General features: G+C 39.3%; 1 protein-coding gene, 1 long non-coding RNA gene and 2 other non-coding genes across 13 annotated transcripts; 1 reads left to right on the top strand and 3 right to left on the bottom strand.

The window, feature by feature from the left end:
• Positions 1-778: 778 nt before the first annotated feature.
• On the bottom strand, positions 779-15,394 carry LOC118649217. 7 transcript variants are annotated; one of them, XR_004965578.1, is made up of 7 exons: positions 15,267-15,394; positions 12,857-13,048; positions 7,298-7,471; positions 4,631-4,707; positions 3,250-3,375; positions 2,288-2,338; positions 779-976 (listed from the first exon to the last, which is right to left on the bottom strand). It is a non-coding gene; the product is annotated as an uncharacterized LOC118649217 (long non-coding RNA). The 7 variants fall into 7 exon arrangements; XR_004965575.1 differs by lacking the exon at positions 2,288-2,338; XR_004965579.1 differs by lacking the exons at positions 2,288-2,338; positions 7,298-7,471.
• Positions 1,249-1,395, bottom strand: LOC118662251. Its single transcript, XR_004969649.1, has one exon. It is a non-coding gene; the product is annotated as a small nucleolar RNA SNORA79 (small nucleolar RNA).
• On the bottom strand, positions 4,366-4,442 carry LOC118662381. The gene has a single exon (XR_004969743.1). It is a non-coding gene; the product is annotated as a small nucleolar RNA SNORD126 (small nucleolar RNA).
• Positions 15,361-26,957, top strand: PARP2 (poly(ADP-ribose) polymerase 2). 4 transcript variants are annotated; one of them, XM_036296080.1, is made up of 17 exons: positions 15,361-15,496; positions 16,904-17,044; positions 17,336-17,406; positions 18,155-18,205; positions 20,410-20,506; positions 20,921-20,996; positions 21,630-21,732; positions 22,923-23,085; positions 23,335-23,473; positions 24,674-24,737; positions 24,819-24,953; positions 25,224-25,351; positions 25,508-25,607; positions 25,988-26,026; positions 26,154-26,252; positions 26,471-26,595; positions 26,692-26,957. In XM_036296080.1, the coding sequence occupies exons 1-17, from the start codon at positions 15,442-15,444 to the stop codon at positions 26,849-26,851; spliced, it is 1,746 nt and encodes a 581-aa protein (XP_036151973.1). In that variant the 5' UTR covers positions 15,361-15,441; the 3' UTR covers positions 26,852-26,957. The 4 variants fall into 4 exon arrangements, with proteins under 4 accessions (XP_036151973.1, XP_036151965.1, XP_036151983.1 ...); XM_036296072.1 differs by having other exon boundaries at positions 25,985-26,026; XM_036296090.1 differs by lacking the exon at positions 25,988-26,026.

The following is a 26,957-nucleotide window of genomic DNA, read 5'->3' as shown; positions in this document are numbered from 1 at the left end:
GGTATGTGCAATTTAAACCAAAGATAAATATCTAATAAGGCTATAAAATGTTAATAAAAGATTGCCCATTAAATATCAGTAAGCTTTTGCATATCTATTCCTCACATACATAGTTTTCACAACCATTCTTTATTGCCTCTTAAAGGATCAAACATCATAATCAGATATTAAGTTTTAGGTTCTGGCTGGGTTAGAGGGTCATTCTCATACGCCAAGGTTATGGGTTTGATACCCAGTCAAGGCACATACAGGAATCAACCAATGAGTGTATATGTAAGTGGAAGAGCAAATCGATGTTTCTCTTTCTCCCCTTCCTCCCTCTCTAAAAATCAGTAAGTGCCCTAGCCAGTTTGGCTCAGTGGATAGAGCGCTGGCCTGTGAACTTAAGGGTCCCAGGTTCAGTTCCAGCCAGGGGCACATGCCCAGGTTGTGGGCTCAATCCCCAGTAGGGGGTGTGCAGGAGGCAGCCAATCAGTGATTCTCTCTCATCATTGATGTTTCTATCTCTCCCTCCCTCTCCTTTCCTCTCTGAAATAAATAAAAATATAAAATAAATAAATAAAAATCAATAAGTAATTTTTATTTCAAAAAAAAGATTTTTAAGTAGACTCACTAGTACCGAGAGAGTTTAATGCACCTATATATACAGTTTACATTAGAGTCAAAATTAATTCCCAGTTTTTCTATTTAAATGTCTCGCTGAAATCCCATTAAAATGGTTGCCACTTTCCAGGCATTAAAAAATAATAAAATTAATGGAAATTGATTCACTTCAAAATTATTTTTTGAGTATTTATTATAGACCAGGTGTTAAGGATAGGGAAGTTATCCTGCTTTCATGAAGTTTACAATCTAGCAAAGAATTTAAGGATGATAAAATAAATATTTTACTCTTTGTTTGCTGCCTCATGTTTTTCAAGTTGATTCTATAAGCCATTTTTGGTGAGAAAAGTCAGCTTCCATCTACGCCTTCATACTGCAAAAGAAAAAGAAAGTTTTTACTATTGCCCTGAATATGTGAACAATCACTCAGTAGAAAACTGAGTAAACCATTTAAAAATGCATGGCTTCAGAATAGTATGTTTCAGCAATTTACTAGAGCTCTTTCTCATATAGCCCAGATCAGTGTCATTAAAATACTATTACAATTAAAGATTTCTCTATAGATTATATCCTCATGTTTTAAAATTAATTTTTTTATTAATCACAGATAAATTTTTTTTAATCCAGCATTACCACCTGGCTTATAATTGTTTGACTCCGCAAAAATCAGAAGGCACTAATGGACAGCCAACCCATCCCATGGTGCTCTGAGTGAAGACAAGTCAGCTTAGATATATGATGGACTAAAATCCCACTACTTAAGGCTACAAGCAGTGAGAGGAACAGCCATCAGAGTTTATCTCCAATCATCTTAACAAACATTTTAATAAATGGTCTAAGACAGCGGTTCTCAACCTGTGGGTCGCGACCCCTTTGGGGGTCAAACGACCCTTTCACAGGGGTCGCCTAAGACCATCCGAAAACACCTATATAATTACATATTGTTTTAGTACTTAATCACTATGCTTTAATTATATTCAATTTGTAACAATGAAAATACATCCTGCATATCAGATATTTACATTACAATTCATAACAGTAACAAAATTACAGTTATGAAGTAGCAATGAAAATAATTTTATGGTTGGGGGTCACCACAACATGAGGAACTGTATTAAAGGGTCATGGCATTAGGAAGGTTGAGAACCACTGGTCTAAGAAGTATTTATTAAAAACATCAAGTGACTCTTATAGGAATCACTACATCTAAATTTTTATGGTCAGCCAAGAACTCAGAGAACCATTAAATATCAATTAGTCCAGCTAGATAGGCAAAATGAGGAACTCGATGATAAATAAATTAGTGGCAAAAACAACTAAAGAAAATGTTACTGGAACAATTATATAGGAATACACAGATTTTGACTCTAATTCTAGAATTAAAGTAGGCTTTCGGATAAAAGATAATGAGGGATAGGCTAATTGGAAGATACAGATAAGCAGTGAACAAAGAATCTCCAACAACCTCTTATGCAGATACTAGGAACCCAGTGCACAAATTCATGCACCTTGAAAGGAACTGTGGGCTGTGAGGCTGCAGTGGGCACAGGGGTGGGTCTTGGCCCATTCTCTGCACTCCCGCCCAGCCCCACTCACTGTGGCCCCCAGTCTCCTGTCTGTCAGCAGCCCTGCTCCCACCACCGCCCCTCCCATGTGGCGCTGACGGCGCCAGCTCCACTCGCACCTGCTGATGGTCAGCGCACATCATAGCAACCGGTTGTTCTGTTACAAAAGACTGGAGAAGAACCAAGAAATGCTTAGAGAGATGGAGTTACACTTTATTATTATTATTATTATTATTATTATTATTATGCGCAGGCCGAGAGAAAACTATATTTTAAATTCTGGGCCCCAACATGAAGGATGTTTCCCTATTTATATCTTTTTACCTTCTTTGTCTCCCAAATATGGGATTTTCTGGCCCTCTCTGCAAGTTCTTAAAGAGCCCTATGTGCTGGGGCTTTGGGATCTCAACCAAAGGTCTGGCCTGGTGCCAGCACTGATAACTTCGTCTGGGGAAGGTTTATGGCCTCTCTGGAATGGGAGTAGTCTTATTTTCCTTATTATTTAAGCAAGCAAGCATTTACAGGAGCCACAATAGTAGGGTTAAAACTTCAAACAGCAGTTTTTATATACAATGAATGCTTCAGTTCGGCTGTTCGGTCTACTAATATTTGCATATTAGTGTTTTATATATATTGATAAGAAATTGCCAGGTAATGCAAAGTCTAAGATAAGATAAATGTACACATGGGCATTGATAAAATATCTAGCATCTACTGAGCATTTACCATATGCTTAACAATATTCTAAGCCCCACACTTATTATTTAATCTTCAAAGTCAAGCACTATTCCTTTGAGTCAGATACTAGGAATATCTTCTTCTAAGATATAAAGACACACACTGAGATATTAAGAAATTTGCCAAGGTTACATAGCTGGTTAAGTGATAGAGGAAGGGTTTGAACCTAGTCTGACTCCAGAACCCATATATAACTACTATACTATGCCACCTCTCAACATCTTTAATTGACTTTTTTTAAAAATTAAACTTGTAGCACCTTATAAGAACTAGCCTTGTCACATGCTGAATTTTCAAAGATTCACATGTATGTCAAAGCTTCTCAATTTCAGCATAATCTTACCATAAAAGGAAAATGTTGTCATCATCTATTGCATATCCAGGACTCATAGCATCCAAGTTTCAAGGCTGGGAAAGAAGTTTCTATAAAGAAACTCAGATCTAGTTTTGGTCTCCTGAAATTTCATTTCTGCAAAAGACATAGCCAAAAGCTAAAACAGTACTGTAAGAGCTGATGTTAGTTTAAATTATTTGCAGTTCCTATTTTTCACCCTTATGTGAACCCCCCTTTCCTTGCTGAAACATGCAGGTACAGGTAAAAAATACAAGCCTGTCTTATATAGGTTGCTTAAATGTAACTTTTAAAATTATATAGCACATAAATATAATGAAATCAGAAAATACAGGTTAACAAGATCACCCATAGAACCCAATTCTAGAGACAATAACGCCTAGTATTTGAATATATCCTTTCAGATGATTTCTCAGTAAGTACATACAAATGTTTTAAGCAGAAAAGGATTATTTGTATGGCTCTGTAACTTGTTTTTTACTTAATGCATTATAAATACCTTCATTTCAAGAAAGGTAAACCTGTACCATAACTTTTAAGTGACTGTATAGTGTTGCATTATATGATTTTGACAAAATTGATTTAACCAACACATGGATTCTCTTAATCTTATAGACTACTGAAATAGTGATTAGTTAAAAACTGCTAAGTGGTTGATGGAATTATACCAGTTATCAGTGCTTTTTCTCTACTGTTTGAATTTTTAGATTAAAAATTCTTTTTTTTTAAAGTTTTTTTTTTAAATTGATATTTTACAGAGAGAGGGAAGGAGAGGAAGAGAGAGAAACATCAATGTGAGAGGATAACATTGATGGGCTGCTCCTGCACACCCGACACCTGGAATCCAGAGACCTGGACATGTGCCCTGACCAGAATCAAACTGACAACCTTTCAGTGCAGGGGATGACATCCAACCAACTAATGAAAAATTCTTGATCTTATTTCTCTCTATCTCAGAGAGATTTTTTTTTGGTCAAGAGATCATAGCACAATGAAGTATTGTAATATCAAATTCATAAAGATTTAGGAATTACTTGGGATCATGGGATAGATCCCAGTAAGTATCCCAAGAAGCAGAATTCAATTCCAGGTGTTTGCCCTAGCTTTAGTCTGCTCAGAGCATGTGTTTAATCAGGAAAATCAGCTGAAACACGGACTTAACATGCATTTCATCATGGCAAACTGTAAATGACTGGTGAAGGGAAAACCAACACCAGCTCCTTATCCCTAAAGCAGGAAAACATTGTTGAGGTTAGAACTAAGGCCTTTTCAACTATCAAATTTCAGCCACTAAAAACACCGAGACCCAAAACTTGCTGGGTGATTGGAAATCCAAATGAGGTAAAAATGAAGATTTTTCTTTCAAACTTACCTCTGATGTCAGATGAATCCAGCTTCTAACTAGGATGAAGTTGAACTATAGGATCTATCAACTATCTAGCATCATCTCTGGAAAATTAAAAAAATACACAAAGGTTACAAATACAAGACTTGAATGTACACCAGCCTATTCCACACCAAATCACACCCATACAGCACCAAAGAAAATTACATCAAGGAAAACTGCTCATTCTTTTACTTAAATCTCCATTCACTATTATAAATTGACCCATCTATTTGCAGGATGTCCATCAAATGCTCAAAGTTTGGGTAAAACTGTAAAATAAGTCTAACCATCCTCTGAAAGGTTATAATAGCCAACAGTCTCTCAATAAGTAAACAGGTATGCAAAACAAGAGCCGTGTGCTGGCTGAGAGCTTGGCAGTCATGGGAACAAATGCAGGGAGATGAAGTAAAAATGACATGGGTTACTGTCAGCTTCTCAACCCTGTGGGTGTGTGACTGCAGAACACATGTAACCAGTCATTACATTTACAAAACTCCCTTTAAAAAAAATTTTTAAAGGAAGGAAAGCTAAGATTCAGGTAAATGAGAAGGTAATCCAAAATAGTTTTCCAAATCATGTTTCAATTTCATTTGAGCCAATATAGATTATATTTAGCCGTTACTATTAGTAAACTTTTTATCACAATAAACCTTCCCTTGACAAGCAAAATTGAATTCCCATCACTTGAAGCCCACGTTGGCCACAAGATGGCAATATAAGAAATTCATTTCCTCTTCCAGAGCTTGACTGTAATCTGAATTTTCAGGTGAAGCATACTAGACAGTAAGTTCATGGCTGCAGGCAACTTTCAGACTATTCCCTATTCTTCACCTCATTTACTAACTAGAAAATTTTTTCTCTTACATTTAATTATTTAAAACTTATTAACTAAAAATATTACAAGTATATTTTTCCATGTTCCTTTTCATGCAGCAATGTAAAGATTTAAAACTTCATAACCTCAAAGACAATCTAATTGGAGAGATAAGATTCATGAAAATTAATGTCCATGGTAAGTACCAACTAAGTGGTAGAGACAATAAGTAATGTAAAGAATCATTGGGCAAGGAAAGCTTCGTGAAGAAAAAGGTAGGTCTTGAATGAGCCTCAAAATTGCACTTAAAGCAATACTGTATTGTGTGAGTAGTTCTCCATCACAAGAAAAAAATTATAACTGGGGGTAGTGATGGATCTTAACCAGATTTACCATGATGATCATTTTATTTTGCAATACAAATATCAAGTCATGCTGTACACTGGAAACTAATGTTATATCACTTAGATCTCAATTTTTAAAAACTGCACTGTCCAGTATGTTATACCACACAGCCATGCAAATTAAAATTAAGTTAAAAGACAAAGTTCTTCAGTCAGTCACTTTTTAATTGCTTAATATCCACATTTGGCTAATGGTTACCATATTGGACATTACAAATATAGAACATTTCTGTCACAGAAAGTTCTGTTGAACAGTGGTGCCTTGAAGGATAGGTCTGACTAAAGTAAGCTGATAAAACTATAGAAACCATATTATCCAAACTTTATAACAACCTCTTATAAATAAGAAAATTTTAGGCTCAGAGAAGTTTAATAAATTTCCTAACATCACTTAGCTATTAAGAGCTAGGATTTAAATGCAGTTCTGTCAAAACTCCCTATTTTCACTTCAACATGAAATAAGCAGAGCTACAGAAGATGGTTTGCTTTAGAATGTAATGAGATATAATCAAAGTGTTATTTTATTCCTTTGCTGTCCTATAGTTAAAGACTTTATAATTATGTAAAATGTTTTCAGAACAGCAGCATTTGAGATTAGCTAAGGGAACGTAGTCAGAAAGCAAGACATAAAGTCAGAGGTTTCCATAGGTTTAATGTCCACCTCCAAACTCCATGATCCAAATACATCTTACAGGAGAATAATTATAGATTTAAAGGTGCAACTTCTCTATTTGTCTCATCTCACAAAATCCTGAGTGCAAAGGGCCTGGTCTTTGGTCTTACCACATAGCACAAAACCTACAACATAAATCCTAATGTCAAATGTGATGCCTTTCCCAAATTCCAGTCATGCTTCAGCAAGTGTCATTCTACCACATGAAGGCCACTTCACATTTACCGAGTATTTACTTAGTATAAAGTAAATATTTTGTAAATATCCCATAAACAATCGACCCACTCACTTTGTTCCCTGTAAGAAGTGCTTCAAAGTACTGGAGCTCATGGCCAAAGGGTTCATTTTATATATGTGAACATATATAAAAATTGTTAATAATCAACTGATGCTTCTGTGTAATTATACTGCCACTCAATTTTACTCAGTGCCTACTGTGTGTCTAGCAATTTGGAATACTACAGCAACTCACAAAACCTCCTATCTTTTGAGGGGTTGTTTTCTTTAAATAATTTTTGTTTCTGTATTATTGATGAGAGAGAGAGAGAAAGAGAGAGAGAGAGAAAGGAAGAGAGAGCAAGTAACATTGATTGACTGTCTCTCACCCCAACTCTGGGCATGTGCCCTGACTGGGAAGCCAACTAGAAACCTTTTGGTGCACAGGATGATGCTCAACCAACCAGCCAGGGCCCTCCTATCTTTTTTCGATAGAAAAGACACATATACGTGTGACAGAGAGCACTGAGAGTTGAAGTACCTACCCTTTATGGTCCTATCAGCCTATAACCATTCCTGCTGAGAATGTCCAAATGCAAGTCCACTTGTTTAGGGGGTCTGCAGCAGATGTAACAGAGGCTTTCAAATAATACTTCTGGGCTAGCACACAGGGTGCTGAAGACCCAGGTCTTTCTTCTTCAGTGGATCCCATCTTTAGCCTGAAGCAAAGGAAAATAAATTGGTTGCTGGGCGTAGTTCTCTTTTAGAGCTAGCTCTATAGGAAACAGACTACTACTCTCAGAACAGACTCCCAAGTGTTTTTTGTTTTTAAATATATTTTTATTGATTTCAGAAAGGAAGGGAGAGGGAGAGATATAAACATCAGTGATGAGCATCACCAATTGGCTGCCTCCTGCATGTCATTACTGGAGTTCGAGCCTGCAACCCTGGCATGTGCCTCCACTAGCAATCAAACCGTGACCTCCTGGTTCATAGTTCAGTGCTCAACCACTGAGCCATGCTAGCTGGGCAGACTGTTTTGTTCCCCATGCACTGTCAGCTAATTTAGCCAAGAACAGTGATTGTTATAACCTGTCAGTGCAGGAGGTAGGCACTCAGAGCATATATGAAATAAAAGTGGTGAGGTCAGAAACATCACTGATCATGCAGTTTATTCCAAGAGACCACCATTTCACCCAGTCCCATTGCTGGTGAAACAAATAAAAATATAGGACCGAGGGCTTTGGGTCAAAACAGCAAACAGGAATAATTTGAAATCAGGATGCAAGTGGAAGTAAAGACCTTCTACCCTGTTAACTTGATATTTTATTTCATACTTTGCCTATCTTGACTATATAAAGCACTTTTCAGATATTACCTTTTTGCAAGTACTATGTCATCTCCATTTTACAAGTAATGCAAGCAAGGTTAGAGACTAAATGATAGGCAACTTAGCTTAATAGTTGAGATAATGGATATAAGTTGGACAGGACTGAATTTGAATGTTGGGCCCTACATATTTTCTGTGACCTTGGGCAAATTATGCAATTTCCCTAAGCCTCAGATTACCCCCCCTTTTTTCTTTTTTAAATATATTTTTATTGATTTCAAAGAAGGGAGAGGGAGGGAGAGATAGAAACATCAATGATGAGAGAGAATCATCAATCAGCTGCCTCCTGCATATCCCCTACAGGAGAAAGAGCCCACAACCCGGGGCATGTGCTCTGACCAGGAATCAAACCATGACCTCCTGGTTCATAGGTCGATGCTCAACTAAGCCACATCAGCCAGGCCTCAGATTCCCTTTCTGTACAATGAGGACAAATACCACCTACCTCTTATAACTGTTGTAAAGAATGAGGCAAAATATAAAATATTTTAATGTTTAATATGTTGTTTCTATAAAGTATCCAAACTCAACCACCTTAATGAATAGAAATGCAGGTATTTTGCCTAAAAATTTCACTTTTCATAACAATCTTGAAGCTAAGAAAGTCACTGATACGCTCATAAGGTCCCTTCCAAATCCAAGATTTGGCATATTTTAAGAAAAAGTTTACTTCTTCCTTTCCCTCATTTCCTACTTAACAGTGAAGATTCCAGTGTAGTCTATATAAAATTACTGAACAAAAGCATACTTCCACCGCAAATAAACTAATTTCTCTCCCAATCAGCAAAGCCTGACTGGAAAAGTAGATGTTTCACAAGACATGATCTTAGCCTTCTCTCAAGACTTTAAAAATGTACTCACACTAAAACCACCAGTATGGTGTTGCTTTTTTTAAAAAAATATATTTTTATTGATTTCAGAGAGGGAGAGGGAGAGAGCTAGAAACATCAATGATGAAAGAGAACCATTGATTGGCTGCCTCCTGCATGCCCCCTACTGGGGATCAAGCCCTCAACCTGGGCATGTGCCCTTGGCTAGAATCAAACCTGGGACCCTTCAATCCGCAGGCCAATGCGCTATCCACTGATCGAAACCAGCTAGGGCTGGTGTTGCTTTTAATAGAAAACTCTTTATTGCCCAATCAAGATATTTATGGTGTTGGTTTCTAGTCATCGCTATGTGCACAAAATAAATATAACTAACAGAAAGCATGCATAGAAAGTCCTTATAAACAAGTATATAGCAAAACCGAACTGAAATGTCGGATGTGACAACTGAGTTATGTATAAGGCTATTCAGTTTGGAGGAAATAATATTGAAAGCTACTTAAATGTCCAATTATAAAAGATTAAATAAATGATGGTTATGCACATACATTCGATTACTATGTAACCATTATAAAGAATGCAGTCACTCTATATTTAGTCATTTGGAAATCTTAAGTTGAAAAAGTAAGGTACATGATAGTGTATGCATATAGAAGAGGGGAGGGAAAGTACATATATCTGCATAAAATATCTCAGGAAGAATACACAAGAAACTGCTAACACTGTTATTGGGGAGGGGAATAAACTGGCTTAGGACTGCATTGTATATACTTTGATTCTTTTGAATTTTGAACCATGTAATGTATTACCTATTCAAAAAATAACATTAATTTAACAATGCTTGAGAATTATTAAAATTCCATACAGGTGTCTTTCTTACACCTTTTGCCTATAAGGATAGCAAACACATACAATTTATTCAAACTAATGTATATTAAAGAGAAAAATGGGAATCGGGTGAAATTATACCCAAAGACACTAGGCAAAACATTTTATGAGAAAAAGATATACTAAAAAAAATGTATCGCTTACTTTTAAAAGTTACCTAACATTTATTATACACCAACTAATGCCTGGCCTTCATATATCTTGATCCTCAAAAGCTGAGCCTCTGACTGAGTAGCTCAGTTGGTTACATAGTGTCAGCTGGATATGTCAAGGTTGTGGGTTCGATCCCTAGTCAGGGCACATACAAGAATCAACCAATGAGTGGAACAGCAACTGTGGCCTCTCTCCTCTCCTCTCTAAAATCAATTTTAAAAAAATAAAATAAAATAAACGCTGATCCTCACTGACTCACAAAGGTCACTGGAATGGTAAAGTGTGGCACGAATTTGATTTAGGCTTACACCAAGCTAGGCCCCTGATCTTTTTTAGTATATCCTAAGCTTTTTAGGGCACCCTCACCACCGTGAGGACTTTAAAATTGGGAGCTCTCTTAGAGTCATCTGACTTCAGAGTTTGCTGCTTAGTCTCACTAAGAAAACTGGAAGGCTCTGGGCAAAGACAACATCCGCTGCAGCTCCCACAAACCCAGTAAGGACCCGGGCCCCGCAGACACAGAAAAATTAAAATGTACTGGCCTGAACTCCTCCCAAGACCTACCCTCTCAGCCAGGGAGATAACATTCAAACCAGCACTAGGCTAATAGCAACACCTTTTTCTTCAGGTAAAATGAACCCAGGTGTTTTCCAGGAACACATGCACTGTGTGCATAAAGCCAAGTCTATTGTTCCTAGGTCACCAGTCTCGGGCAGGAAGACAGACCCAGGACTGCAGAAGCCCACGTGGAAACAAGCCAGGCAGAGCATTTCACTGCCTTCCTCCCATCGCCACAGCCCAGCTGAATCGCCTTATGCCTCACACACACACATACTCCAATTCTGTCTTGAAATAAAGGCCCGCCACCAGGAAACATGGCCCAAATGGAACAGATATTCAAAACAATTAGGGGACAAAATTAAGAGCACACTTACCAGTCTATCACCAACAGGAGAGAGAGAAAGTGGAGAGACAGGAAGTGGCTTTAAGAAGGGGCCTCAGAACCTGATTGGCTAATGAGTTAAAGGCCGATGCCCTCCTCTTCTACCTTAAAAGGTACTAAAATAACACAAACCCCTCCTTCACCAACTTATCTCTTAATGGACCAATAATGCTACCTTAATTGTTTTAGGGTGAACTTTTTAAACCAAGTTTCCTTTTGAGTTAATGTAGGTAGCACAAGCAAACACGGGCTAATTCAGGCTACTAATAAATATTCTTGTTTAGATGGGCCTACTGCAATCAATTTTCATTCCTTTAGAATCAGGGGTGGGGAACCTTTTTTCTGCCAAGGACCACGTGGATATTTATAACATCATTCGTGGGCCATACAAAATTACCACCTTAAAAATGAACCTGCTATATTTGGTCAAACATTTCATTAGCTCACCCCTAATGCCTTGGCAGGGCAGGCCAAATGATTTCAGGGGGCTTTACGCGACTCACAGGCCAGAAGTTCCCCATCCCTACTTAGGATAATTTCCTATCCTTTGTGACGTCAACATGGTTAATTTATGCATGGTTGCATTATAAACAGTCTAAATCTGTTCACCTTAGAACTTACCTTCCGGATAACATTTAAGTTAACACGCTTAGTAGTTAAAACATGGGTGGTTAAAGGCCTAGGCTTTGAAGTAAAATTTAGCTGTATAAGCAAACCTTGCTAAACTAACCCTTTCCTTTCTAGTTACTTTTTCACCATTTACTACCCCTAGCTCCTACACCTTTGACTCGTCAATTCTTTTTTTAAAATTATTATTATTTTAAATCCTCCTGCGAGGCTATTTTTCCATTGGTTTTAGAGAGAGTAGAAGAGAGAGGGAAAGACAGAGAGAAACATCAATGTGAGAGAAACACATCGATTGGTTGCCTCTTGCACAAACCCTGGCCAGGGCGGGGGCGGGGAGAAGCCTGCAACCAAGGTATGTGCCCTTGACCGGAATCAAACCCGGGACCCTTTGGTCCGCAGGCCTATACTCTATCCACTGAGCCAAATTGACACTGGCTGACTTGTCAATTCTTTACAAACTTATCATTGTCTAGAAAAAAGGTATAAAAGTTTCCTGTTCTAGACACTTCTTTGGATCTTCATTCTCTTGTGATGTCTCCCAAGTCCATGTAAAAATTCAATAAAATTTGTATGCTTTTCTCCTGTTAATCTGTCTCTGTCAGTTTAATTTTTAAGCCTAGCCAGGGGCCCCTAAGGGGATGAGGAAAACTTTTTTCTACCTTATAGTAGCAAAGGAAAACCTCTATTTCAAGGTGCTGTGCACAGATATTCCAGGATACTTTCTAGCTGCACAGTCTGGAATAAATTCCTTAAAAATCTCTGAGACTCAATTTTCTCCTCTGTAGCATGGTGCCAGTAATACATATTGAGGACTTGTAAGAGCTTTAATACCAGTATCATAAATTGTGGCCCAAAATTTGGATTTTTGCAGCTTGAGCTCTGAGGTTGCTTGCAGAGCATAACTTTGTCCTTTTGGGCTCCGGAACTGACTGCATAGCCTCCTATGCTGATTGTACTGTTTGTTAAATAATACTCTCTGTACTATAACTGTGTGATCAAAGACAGCCTATTTATTCTACAGGCCTGGCTGAAACTAGGACCTGATAAATGCTTAATTATATATTACCCAATATATGACACCACAACAATATGAGTAGTGCTGGTAAATCCATGGAAATGGTATCTTGTTTTAATGTGCTTTATAAAATACAAACACTCAAACATTTTAAATAATTAATTACAATCACAAATTTAAAATATTGCACTTTTTCTAATGATTTAAGCTCCTTAAAAACATAGGAATATAATAATTACAAGGCTAAGCAGTAAAACTCACATTTTCACTCTAAAAATTGTGAATGAAAAGGGAGCTATACAATAATCCTGACAAGCTCATGGGGCCACAAGGCAGGCCTGATAAGCTCAGTGACCAAAAGTGACCACACAGGGTGGTCTGATCAAGCTCCTAACTGGGCAGGTCATGGCAGGTAGTCATCCATCAATTTTCCTGTCATTTTAATATGTTGCTCTAGAATACAGATAAAAGAGAAATTTAAATAAATCTTAGGAATACCACATCAAAATCAGTGATACCACTTAAAACAAACACTTATTAGGATAAAAAGTCTTCATTGGCACAGTTAATTCTCTTTAGTTATACTTATTTTGATTAATTTGTCATTTTTGTTGTATTTTAAAGTTTATTATGACTATTATAAGCATACAGAAAAACAGGAAAAAGAATATAATGAATATCTATAGGCCTATTACCTAAATTTAACAATTATTTGTATTTTGCCCTATCTGATCATTTTGACTGAAGTATTTTAAAGCAAATTCCAGATATAATGACATTTTATCCCTAAATACTATAGCATGCATTTTTTTTTTAAATGTTTTTATTGATTTCAGAGAGAGGAAGGGAGAGGAAGAGATAGAAACATCAATGATGAGAGAGAATAATTGATCGGCTGCCTTCCACATGCCCTCCACTGGGGATCAGCCTGCAACCAGGGCCTGTGCCCCAACTGGAATCGAACCATGACCTCCTGGTTCATGGGTGGATGCTCAACCACAGAGCCACACATGCATTTTTAAATCCTAACTATAATACCATTATCACATCTAATAAGTAATTCCCTAAAGTCATCTAATACTCAGTCCATACCTACATATCCTCAAAGGTCTGTTATTGCTGGCTTGTTTAAACCAGCACCCAGTATCTAACGCTGCATTTGGTTGCTATACTCAAACATCTGTTTTAATCTAAAAAAGTGCCTACCTTTTTGTTTTTTTCTCATTACAATAACTTATTGAAGAGAGTAGGTCAGTTGCTCTGTGGAATATGAATTTGCATTTTTATCCCATGTGAGTCTGAACATTTTTTCCATGTGCTTGCTTAGAATACAAACTGTTTATTTATACCTTTTGTCCACTTATCTACAGAGGTTTTGATTTTTCTTATGACTTTGAGACAGCTCTTTATATGTTAAGCACATTTCATTCAACTTTTAAACACTCCGCAGCTTTCCTTTGGGCTTTGTCTCAAATTCTTTAATTTTCTTCTTTAAGAATAGTCAAATATGTTATTTTCCTGTTTTCTTGCATTGTCTAAATAAAACCTAAGAAAATTATCAATCACTCTGTTATGGCCTTCATTGTGCACCACCTGCCCGCCCTCCCCCATGCATATGGTGAAGTTTTAACTCCCAGTACCTCCGAATAAGACTGTATTTGGAGGCAATGACTTTAAAGAAGTAATTAAAGTGCAATAGGTCATGTAAGCGGGCCCTAATCCAATATCACTAGTGTCCTTATAAAAAGAGGAGACTAGGACACAGACACACACAAAGGGAAGACCATGCACGGGAAAATACAGGAAGAAGAAAGCCATCTACCATCCAACGAAAGAGATCTTGAAAAAAAACTCTGCCGACACCTTTATCTTGGATTTCTTTCTAGGTAAAGGCAAGTGAGACGGCATATTTCTGTTGTTTGAGCCACCCACTTATGTATGACAGCCACCCACTTATTTATGCAAATACACTGCATAACATTTAATTAGTCACTGAAATTTCTCTAAAGATCAGTTTTCACAGATGTAAAATGAGGATAATACCTACGCTATAGGGTGTTGTGAGAATTAATATAGTAAGCATTAAATACTCTAGCTGTTATCCTCATGAGGATTAAGTGAATTTGTGCATGCGAAGTAAAGCACTTAGCTCGGCGTCTAGTACACAAAGAAAGCTCCACCCAAACACTGAGGAGTCCCTGACCTAAAATGTCACCAAATACCATTCTAAAATCTAAGCTTCTAAAAATCTAAGCATATAAGCCCTCTGCAGGAAAAGAGGACGGGGGGAGAGTAGTCTGAATTGGGTTATGAGGCCCCCTTGCGGAGTGCCTCACCTCAGCCATTGAACTCACTTTGCTGGCCGTGAGTCTGTTCCAAGCTCCGCTTGAGGAGGCATCCGCCAGGCCCCTCCCGAGGGCGGGGTCCGTGGCATCTCCTGCCCAGTCTGCCCTCGCGCGGAGACCCGTTCTCTGGGAACTCACCTCCCCGCAGCTCAGGGAGGGCCCTGTTAGGGCCGCGCTTGGCCCTAGTCTCAGACCTTCCCAGGGGACATGGGATAGAGTGACAAGGTGCACTCAGCGCGTAGCCCCACCAATGAGCTTCCCTCCGCCCTGGAAAAAGGCTCTCCACACGGCGGGTATATAAGGCCCCCTTATGTATAATCCTTTACCGGTTAGGGTGACTTCCCACAACGCATAGCGACATGCAAATTTGACGGGCGTGCCTCCTCCGTCCCTGCGGGCAACTTCTCTCCTGGACGCGCGCTCGCGCTGCGTGTTCCCGCCTTTTGACTCCAGCCAAGCGAATCCTGGGAGAGGGCAGGTGACGTCCAACAGTCAGGCTCGATGGCGGCGCGGCGGCGGCTGATGGGGACCAGCGGCCGGCGCAGTCGGCCGTCAGGTTCGGAGATCATTGTTGGGGGGCGGAATGCTGGGGGGCGGGAAGTCGGGAACAGAACGGCGCCTCCTACTCCAGCCCCTCCCCCATCCGTCGCCCCCTGTCCCGCCCTTGGCTGCCAAACTAGTTTTGGTAGTAAACTTACAAGATTTCGGTTTTCAGAGCTTTTCAATTATAGAATTGTGGACCTAACAAAGTGCCAGCTCTAGTGTATATGCGTCTAATGTCATCCAATCAAAACAAATTTAATTGTAAGATGCATCATTATTTTATGTAACAGTAAGAAGGGAAAAACGCTTCCAGTTAAAACATGATTCATGGTTCATGTGTCATCCATGGTGAGATGCATCCGGGTTGCAGAATTGGTAAAGTGCAAGTCTTGGAATTGCTGAGATCTTTATTCTCTGTGTTACATATCAAATGCATAGTCCCGTCCAACAGATGCGGTATTATTGTCATCCTGTGGATTTTACAGTTGGGGCAACTGATGAGATAACTTCTGCAAGGTTCCGCAGCTAAGAGTCAGAGCGGGGCTCTAAGCTCACACAGACTCCAAAGCGCTTTACTAAACGTTATCTCATTCCACCACAGGTATTTTAGTGATAGGTAGCGGGGGTGGGCACAAGTAAACAGAACAGATAAGCTATGAGACTCATGCCTCAGCCTATGAACTCACAAGAGTCCCATGGCTCCCTTGTACTTTTTTTTTTTTTTTTTAACAACTACTAGTCAATTATTTAAAAGGTTGATTTAAGCATCTGCAACAGCTCAATGACTCCTGCTTCAATACTGAAGGCAGTAATCTGCTCAACAATCTCAGAAGGGCTGTGCAAGTCCGTGAGTCCCCTGTGGGTCCTCACCTGAAACCATCCCAATCTTAGAACCCTGCCACAGGGAGTTTTTCTTGTGATTCTCAGAGTTTTGGTAGGCGTCTCCGCTGGTCCTTTCACTTTGAGATTCTTTTCCTTTGCACTTCTGATCAAGTCAGCACACACCTGCTCCAAAGACGTTACCTTGGGGCTAGAGAGTAATTCTAATTCGGTGAATCACAGCCACCTCTGGTTCCACGGGTGTCTTTCTGGAATCTTTAAAAGCCACGGCTGCGCTGGGGTTTCCTGACTGACTTGTTCCTTGGTTAGAGCGAATAGTGATAAGGAGCAGGAGTGGGCAGGATGCAGCTCCGCTGCAGCTGCAAAGAGCCTTTTACTTTATTTTACTTTTTTATTTGGCCAGAATAGCAATCTCAGAAGCGATTACTCAGACTATTATCAACAGTTGTTATTGTTTCTTTGTAACCTTACAAAACCATCCTAAACCATTTCCTTAAAAAGGCGGTGCTTTTTCAAAGTAGGATTATATTCACTGTACACTCATTCTTTGTTTTGCTTCTTTGCCCATTCTTGCCCTTAGCTTCTAAAGCATCAAATGAAACCGACAATACAGAAGACTCTCCTCCTGCCAAGAAAACTCGAAGATGCCAGAGGCAGGAGGTGAAAAAAGAGCCTGTGCCTGGAGGAAAGGCTGATAAGGACAGAACAGAAGACAAGCAAGGTCAGCCTCCTGTGGTAGGCCAGGGAGGACATGGGCCAGCAAGAAGGTCTCTGGGATGGGTAAACGTGGAGGATATTCTGTTCTTTCAACTCTCACTTCTCCAAGGCACAGTAACTTTCTATCTTCTGGGTTTACCATTTTCTTGGAACCTTCAGTTTCATGATTTGAAACAGATTGAGGCTTGAGCAGATCAGGACTGCCTGGGAAGGGCAAAGTTAATTATGACAAGTTTCTTTCTAACCAGTTTGATTCCCATACAAGTAGACATAGTAGATGCCTGTCTTTCCTCAGAGTCTGTGAAGACCTTGCTGTTAAAGGGCAAAGCTCCCGTGGACCCAGAGTGCACCCTAAAGGTGGGGAAGGTGAGAGACTCCTCAATCCATTCATTTCTCAGAGAGCAGTGTTCTATTGTTGTTGGGATTCTCACTAGAACATTGCTAGTATTTATTTCACGAATCCTCGCCAAAATATTACTAGTGATTCATTTTCTGCAAGGCTAAATGATGGCAGTGGTGGTGTTAAGGATTAATAATCAGGGTGTTTCTAACCTGGTTAACTTATGGGGCTGTCATCAGCTTTCCATACATCATTCTCTAGTTTCAGTTAGAAATTCTATCATTATCAAGGGGAAAAATGAGAAACTATGCCCTGGGATGGCATGAGAATGGTTTCCTTTAACTGAGAATCATTTGTATTGTATTTCTGTAATTATAGAAAGGCATCATGTTTGTTTGTTTGTTTGTTTTTAAAATATGTTTTTATTGATTTTAGAGAGGAGGGGAGAGGGATAGAGAGAGAAACATCAATCAGCTACCTCCTTCATACCCCCTACTGGGGATCTGCGGGGGATCGAGCATGCAACCCTGGGCATGTGCCCTGACTGGGAATTGAATAAGTGGCCTCTTGGTTCATGGATCGACCCTCAACCACTGAGCCACCCCGGTTTTTATTATAGGAATGACAGCTTATGTGTGAAAGAAGATACTTTTGCATTTCTTTCCCTGGAAGATGGATGTTGGTAGTGCTGGAGAATGACCCCTTGAGGCATAAGGCCTCAGTTAGGATCTCATCAAGACTATACAAATGTCAGTTTTTTTCTTTTCTCTCTAGGCCCATATCTACTGTGAAGGGAATGATGTGTATGATGTCATGTTAAATCAGGTAAGGGGAGAAGCCATTCTATTTATGGGAATTTCTTTTTTTTTTTTTTAATATATTTTATTAATTTTTCACAGAGAGGAAGGGAGAGAGATAGAGAGTCAGAAACATCGATGAGAGAGAAACATCGATCAGCTGCCTCCTGCACATCCCCCAGTGGGGATGTGCCCGCAACCCAGGCACATGCTCCCGACCGGAATCGAACCCGGGACCCCTCAGTCCACAGGCCGATGCTCTATCCACTGAGCCAAACCGGTTTCGGCAGAATTTCTTCTTGACAGTTATTGATGACAGTGTTCCAATGCCCAGATCATTAATTCTGGAGTCCCTTATGTTAGACACATGCTCTGTAGTAAAGTCTACCTGATAGCGGAGTCCTTGATAACAAGCAGAGTTTTTTGCAGATTTCTTGTCTTCTATTGAACCTATAAACTCTGTTCATATCATTTTGCACATTCCCGACAGGTTGTTGGTCTTTTTCTTACTGGCTACGAGGAACTTTATATAATATGAGAATAGTGTTTCATCTATAACAGCGATTTTCAATCTTTTAACCTCCTAGCACATAAACTAATTACTAAAATTCAGTGGCACACCAAAAAATAAATTTTTTGTCCACCTGACAAAAGAAATAGGTATTAATTTGATTCATTCACATAGGACAGCTATTGTGTTGGCTGTTGTCATTGTTTTATTTGGCAATCAAAGGGAAAAGCAGTGCCCCTGACTACATAGTCAAGTATTGCATGTTTTAAAAATTTTTGAGGCACACCATTTGAAAATCACTGGTCTGTAGTATAAATTGCCTGTATGTTTTTCAAATTTGTCATTTGCCTTTTGATTTTCTTTCTGGTATACTTTTTGCCCTTATTGAAGTTTACATTTTTATGTTAAATTTATGAATTTTTTTTCTTATTAACCTTTTCCTCTTTGTTTATTTTTGTTGTTTTGAATAGATAATACATTTGCCTGGTTAAAATATATATCCTAATTATGTATCTTCATATTTGAACTTATAAACCCATCACATATAATTTTAACAGCTACCTAGTAGTCCTTTGTTACTACTTCTTTTACATGAAATATGAGCATCTTACAGCTCCTTTTTGTTCTAACATCCTATGACTTTACAGTGTGAATTAAGTATAAGATAGGAAGGGGCAGACACTTAATAAAAGGAGTGCCTGGATAACCAGGACTCAACCTTATCACACAAGCTACTATTCCTCATCATGGTCTCCTCCCTCCCTTCACTCTGAGTAAGTTGCTTACCGTATACCTCTTCTAAGATTCTAGTCACATTCTCTCAGAATGTCTCCAAGTCATGCCGGGGACTGATGTGGCAGTGGTTTCTGCCTGTCCTCTCTCCCTTCCTAACACTGTCCTGCTCTCAGCTCACTGTCAAATCGCTGCAGTTGACAAAACAAACCTTAGTTAAAGCTATTAAACAGTAAATTGTCTAAACAAATAAGCATAATAGTTATGGATCTTTGAGGCATCAAAATGGTCTTCATTTGAAAAATAATCATTGAGAATGGATTGGGAGCTGGAAAACACATTTGAGATTGGGTAGTGTGCCGAGCCAGCTCAGCCAAGGGTTCGAAAGCCTGAGTGAGGGTGGTGAAGGATGAAGAAATGACAGACAAAGAGAATAAGCTGGGTCTAGGTGGATCTTCCTGTGCCTGGCTGAGGTCACACAGAGAGATCCAGAGGCAAGCTGAGCCTTTACTTTATAGCCAGAGGTAAACAAGGTAGTGGTCACCATAGTTACATGTTCTTGTGAGTTTCACTTGTTTTGGCAGCACTTGCTACTTCTCCCTCAGCCCATTAGCTTCCTAGATAAGATACAGGGAGCTCATAAGGTCAAGCCTAATTATGCTAAGAGGACTGTGCCCTCTAAGCTGGGACTTGTTTGTGGCTTTGCCAGCAGGTCAATCCGAGGCTTAACCCTATAGCCACGCCCTACAGGGTAGAAAGTTTGAGGAAGCTTCCAGGCTCCATTTTTAATTCCTAGAAATTCAAAGTTTAATGTAGAACCTAATCCTTCCTTAAATCTTCACTCTTACAAGAATCTGATTGCCTTGCTCATGCTGTTCTTTTCCTTATGGCAATTACTGGCACCTCTGACCAAGGAAGAGTCACTGGTTTATGCTTCTTCTATTTGCAAGCCTGTTATTTTATGTTTCTATTTGTCTCACTCATCATAGACCAATCTCCAGTTCAACAACAACAAGTACTATCTGATTCAGCTGTTAGAAGATGATGCTCAGAGGAACTTCAGTGTTTGGATGAGATGGGGCCGAGGTAATGACTTATGCATTTTCTGAGTTGTCATTTAGAAAGCCAGAAGCAACTCAGTGAGTGGCCAAGGATCCTCTAAGCTTAAATTGGTGGAAGGGAGGCTCTGTAACTAGGGGCGGGGCTTAGGAGTCGTATTGTGCTTTCTGTAATTGCGCAGTGGCAAGCATTTTCAGTAGGAAGTTCTCATTGGAAAAACTACGAGCAGCCTGTTGAGAGACAGAACTCTCCTAGTGCTGCTCATGAACTATGGCAGTTAGTAGGAGGTAACTAATAGCAACAGGATATATTCCCTAAGCCCTTTCACTTTTTCCTGTCCATTAGTTGGAAGCTAACCAGACCTTAAACAATGGCTTGTTACTATTAGAGACCTCTTCTTGGGTTAGGTTTCCGACCTTATATGTGGCATTTACTTTGCAGTTGGGAAAGTGGGTCAGCACAGCTTGGTGGCTTGTTCAGGGGACCTCAGCAAGGCCAAGGAAGTCTTTCAGAAGAAGTGAGTACTAAGAAATGAGTGTAAAAATATACCCTTCTTCTTGAATGTATCTTCTTTAAGAATTTTATAAATGTGATTTGGCCTAAATGTTAATGTCTTTCCACTATAACATGCTGTGACTAGAACACCAAACTGCATCCTTAGTTAGTGATTACATCACCTGGAACCTTGAAATTGACTAAAATAGAAGATCTAATATAATTTAGCACATGATCAACAACTTAGGAAATTTGGAGAAAGTGGGATGAGAATATGTAGCTAGAGCTTAAAAAAATACTTTTCCTATGGATGGATGAAGAACTTTTCTGGAGTCTCTAGAAATGTTTCCTTCAGAGGAAGGGGTTGGATAGGGATCTTTTTGTCTTAAACTTCCAATGGCTTGTGTGGTGTTCCGGAGGCTTTGGGAAGACCAAAGGTCCATTTCCCCCCATTTTTTTGTTCCCTTTATACCCAGAACCTTACTGTTTATTCAGGGCTCTAATTTAGAATCCAGATTTATGGGAAGTTGATGTGTAAGAAAGCTCTGTTGTGGGAAATAAAGTTTGGAGATATTCTAAGGAAACAATTGTAAGCCCATCCCTACTAATAGACCCTTATTTGTAAGATTTTTTCTCACCACCTTGGACTCTACAGATTCCTTGACAAAACAAAAAACAATTGGGAGGATCGTGAGAAGTTTAAGAAGGTGCCTGGAAAATATGATATGGTACAAATGGACTATACCACCAATACTCAGGTAAACTGACTGCATGTTTAGGGGGGAAACTGTTTCCTCTTAACCAGGCTGAAGTCTAACAGAATGACTTAGATCAGGTCATAGGTCAGAATGGGCCAAAGTATCCTGAGTCTTGCTATTTCCTACCCAAGAACAGATTACAGTTCCCTCATGAGTTACCTTCACTCATCTTTGTAATCTTCAAGGGATTGTAGAATGAGGATAAATGTGCTTTTTTTCCTAGTCTCTGTTATTGACTAAGGTTCCTATAAAATCTTAGGTCCTGTTTCCAGAAGTTTAATGTTACAAATCAAGAGAGGAGTAATTAATAGTCAAATGGAAAACACTACATTTAAAGTTGTCTTTACTTCTGGTTTTACAGGATGGAGCAAAAGTAGGTTTACAGTTGTTTGCATGGAAAATAATACAGGCAGTCCTTGGGTTATGTCGGACTCGACGTACATCATTTTGTGGTTACGTCGCCATCTCCCATTTACAGTATTTATTTTTAAAAAAATTCTGTCATTTTGACATATGTACATATGTGCTTTATGTTTTTTATTATTTACCACAAGTAATTATTATTTACCACAAGGAATTATCTTTCTTTTAAATTTTAAATTTTTTTTACTGTTTCACTTCTTTACTGCTGTGTAATGTGCTCCATGTGAGTGACGTAGGTGCTTAAGTAGGTGGGTTCCGACTTATGGCGAAAATCGCATTACGTCTTGCTGTAGGAACGGATCTCCGAAGTAACCCGAGGACCTACTGTACAATAATTAATAAACAATAATACAAGAATAAACTTTAAACTTTCACATATTCACAACTGTAAACCTACTGTTGCCCCCCCCTCCCCTCTATACCACAGTACTAACAATTCAGAGAAACTGGAGTGCAACCAAGATGTTGAAAGCTGTCCTGGAGAAATCTTAGTCTTAAGATGAGAAGATTTAAGACAAAATAGCTGTCTCTACATACTGAATGATATTATATTGTATTTGAGGCTTTTTCTGAGTGTTTACCTATGGGAGGCAGAGTAGGACTAGAAGGTGGAAGTCATATTGAGTACTCTACCTAGGTAATAATGGCATGGGCCTGTGTTAAAAACAGAGGCAGGTGGTCACCTGCCAGGAATATTGTACAGCCAGTGCTTGCAGAGAGCTTAAAATAGATCCTTTTAGATTTTATTATTTCTATTTTGGCTATAGAATGAAGAGGAAACAAAAAAAGAGGAATCTCTTAAATCCCCCTTGAAACCGGAGTCACAGCTAGATCTTCGTGTACAAGAGCTGATAAAGTTGATCTGTAATGTCCAGGCCATGGAAGAGATGATGATAGAAATGAAATATGACACCAAGAAAGCCCCGCTTGGTAGGACTTCAGGTTCTATCCTACATTCTCTCCATATTTCCTAGTTCCTTTACCGAGTTCTTTCATCACTATCAAGATTGAAAGCTTGCTGATATGAATGAAGAAAAAGAGATTTGGGGTGAGGAGCTGTGTGGAGGGAGGAGGGTCTATTTTGAAAATTGAAAGGTGCGAGTCTGTTGGACAGGGCATAAATGTAGTTTACAGGATAGGACTTTAGTTGTGGAGTCTCATCTCTTGCTGGGTCTGCAGGGAAGCTGACAGTGGCACAAATCAAGGCAGGTTACCAGTCTCTTAAGAAGATTGAGGACTGTATTCGGGCTGGCCAACAAGGACGAGCTCTTGTGGAAGCATGCAATGAATTCTACACCAGGATCCCACATGACTTTGGGTAAGGCCTGTGCTGTTATTTCACTTTGGTCTTCTACTCAGTCTTTCATTTCTAAGGAAATGATCATCTGGAATAGATACAGAGCCAAATTGATTTATAGATAGCCTAACTAATCAGCTTACAAGTATGGAATTCAGTCTTCTGGCCCGATTACAACCATATTCTCTGACCAAGTGGAAGTTACCAACTCAAGTGAGAATGAGTTTAACTATCCAACCAACAAGTAACTATCCAACCACCTTCAGGCATATCACCCCCTATTTCCTGTTCTTTAAGGCGGCTATAACCACACACTATTTCTGTGAACTTAAATAAAGGGTGTCCCAAAATTCACGCAAGAAGTAATTTTGATAGAAAACACAGGTTTATAATTAAACATTGTAAATTTTTTATTGATTCATAAAGTATACAGAATAGGGTTATGTATGGAATAGCATATTGGGTAAATGGCCTCCACAGCTTTGCTGGCACATATGCACTCTTTTGTTGAAATTTTCCATGACCGAAATGCGGCTGCTCAAGCAATAACAGTTAATGGTGCTTGCTATAGTGACATGTTAATCCAGTTTTTTGTGCCGTGGAGGCCATTTACCCGATATGCTATTCCATACATAACCCTATATATGAATCAATAAAAAATTTACAATTTTTAATTATAAACCTGTGTTTTCTATCAAAATTACTTCTTGCGTGAATTTTGGGACACCCTTTATTAGGTATATACATTCCTTTATCTTTGTTGATTCTATATTCTTGTGCTTATTTTATTCTTTCTAATGATTTATAGAGCTCTGTGAACTAGAAATAACCCTGAGTGGTCTACTGCTTCTAGACAGGGCTATACCCAAAGTATTCCTTATTGATAGCAATATATCTTCTTTTTCTTTATTTTTCTTTTTTTTAAAATATCTTCTTTTTAGAAAAGCATCCCATAAAGAAGAATTTCAACTTGTCTCAAATGTCAAAATCTATATGTTTTATCCTACTCAGAGTATATACATCATATCTCTCTATATTTGGAAGTTAAAATATCTTTACGGATCTCTCTCTCTCTCTCTCTCTCTCTCTCTCTCTCTCTCTCTCTCTCTCTCCAAAAACCCAAGTTTCTTATATTTTTTTTCTAAATGACCTATCTTTAGTCTGTTATTTTTAGTCATGTGCCACAGATCAGAGACTTATGGGTTATATCTCTATCCTTAGACTCCGTACTCCTCCATTAATCCGGACGGAGAAAGAACTGTCAGACAAAATACAGCTACTAGAGGTGAGAGATGTGTGGATTGGGAAGTATTAAATCTCTTATCCCAGGTTCTTCCTATATTGATTTTATATCTCATCTTGTCAGGCTTTGGGAGACATTGAAATTGCCATTAAGCTGGTAAAGACCGAGCTGCAAAGCCCAGAACATCCATTGGACCAACACTATAAAAAACTACATTGTGCCTTGCACCCTTTAGACCATAAAAGTTATGAGTTCAAAGTAAGAAAATGTTCATTTATGTTCATACCTTTAAAACCTACCCTTCCCCACCCCACTGTTTTCTGGCTACATCTGGTTAAGAGCAAACTTTTGTATAGGGCAGAATTTCTATTTACGAAATTTGGGAAGGTAGGGAGCTCTTTCTGACTGCCTCGTGAGACCATTTGGGAGCAGAAAGGTCTCCATTTATACCAGAGGCCCCGAAGTTCTCAGCTCAGTCTGGTCTATTAGAGAGTCCACACTGGCCGTTTCTTTCATTCTTTTTCACAGATAATCTCCCAGTACCTTCAGTCTACCCATGCTCCCACACACAGTGACTATACCATGACCTTGCTGGATGTTTTTGAAGTAGAGAAGGAGGGTGAGAAAGAAGCCTTCAAAGAGGACCTTCATAACAGGTCTCAGTTTAGCTTTGGGTTTGGGAAGATACTCCCTTGCCTGGAGTGCAGTTATGGAACTAAGGGAAGGATGGCACAGGGAGCTGTTGGCTTTATGCTAGAGCCTCTGTTTGCAGGAGAGCACCAGAGACAACAATAACAGTGGCTTTTCCTTAGGATGCTGCTGTGGCATGGCTCCAGGCTGAGCAACTGGGTAGGAATCCTGAGCCATGGGCTTCAGATTGCCCCACCTGAGGCTCCCATCACAGGTTACATGGTGAGTAGAAATTGAACCCTAGAAGGAGTCACAAGGGAAAAGTATACAATAATTTTCTCAGTCCTACTCCTTTTTTCTCCTAGATTATGATTAGTGGTGCCCTTTCCAAGCATTGAATCAGCTCACTTTTTTTTTTTTTTTAATTTGAGAGAGAGGAAGGGAGAGAGAGACATTGATTGGTTGCCTCCCACACATGCCCCAACTGGAGATCAAACCCACAACCTGGATATGTGCCCTGACTGGGAATTGAACCCGCCACCTTTTGGTGTATGGGACAACGCTCCAACCAACTGAGCCATACAGGCCAGGGCCCAGCTCACTTTTTACTGTGTCTCTCTTTATTTAAATTCCTAAATATATCTATCCTTTCTCCCTAGAAGCAGAGATTCACCAATGCTAAGCTGCTCTGGGACATAACTGTGAGGGGAAATGGGAAAGGGTCTCTATTGTGTTTAAGATTATAGAAACACAGGGTCAGTGATGTGAGCCTCCCTTCTAACACAATACGTTAAGCTGCTGACCTTGGTGTTTATTTATATATTTCAGTTTGGAAAAGGAATCTACTTTGCTGACATGTCTTCCAAGAGTGCCAATTACTGCTTCGCCTCTCGCCTAAAGAATATTGGATTACTGCTCCTATCAGAGGTAGGGCAAGAACACATCTATGGTCTCTAGTTTATTATCCCTATTTTTCCAAAGAAAAGTTTGATGACAAAGAACTTGAGTGGGGAGCCAAGTGCAATTTCCATTGCATTCGACTCCTCTGCTGTAGGGGAAGAAAGTACTGATGGGCTTTTCTGTTGGCTTCAGAGCCATCCAATTCTTGGTAGGGGGTGGGCGTTCAAAGATCTTTTGCTTTGCAGGTAGCTCTAGGTCAGTGTAATGAGCTACTGGAGGCCAACCCAGAGGCAGAAGGATTACTTGAGGGCAAACACAGCACCAAAGGACTGGGCAAGATGGCTCCCAATCCTGCGAGCTCCGTCACTCTGTAAGTACTCAGAGCTTGGCTATATAGGGCTCTACTTTCTCTGTTTCAACTTCTGAACCAGAGGCAAGTGTTGACATGCTTTCCTCCACTTGGCAGGAATGGGAGTACAGTGCCCTTAGGACCAGCACATGACACAGGAATTTTGAATCCAGATGGTTATACCCTCAACTACAATGAATTTATTGTCTATAACCCCAACCAAGTCCGTATGCGATACCTTCTAAAGGTTCAATTTAATTTCCTGCAGCTGTGGTAACATTGATATTAAATAAACCAGAGAAGATATCTTCAAGCAAGGAAATAAACAATGTTGTACTTTTGAACTTTTTCTTATTTTATGTAATAAAAATAGTACAAATCTA

The sequence above is a fragment of the Myotis myotis genome, unplaced genomic scaffold (genome assembly GCF_014108235.1).
Source record: "Myotis myotis isolate mMyoMyo1 unplaced genomic scaffold, mMyoMyo1.p scaffold_m19_p_1, whole genome shotgun sequence".
Lineage (NCBI taxonomy): Eukaryota > Metazoa > Chordata > Mammalia > Chiroptera > Vespertilionidae > Myotis > Myotis myotis.
Note: the sequence above shows the minus strand (reverse complement) of the source record. Positions and strands in the feature narration are given on the sequence as shown.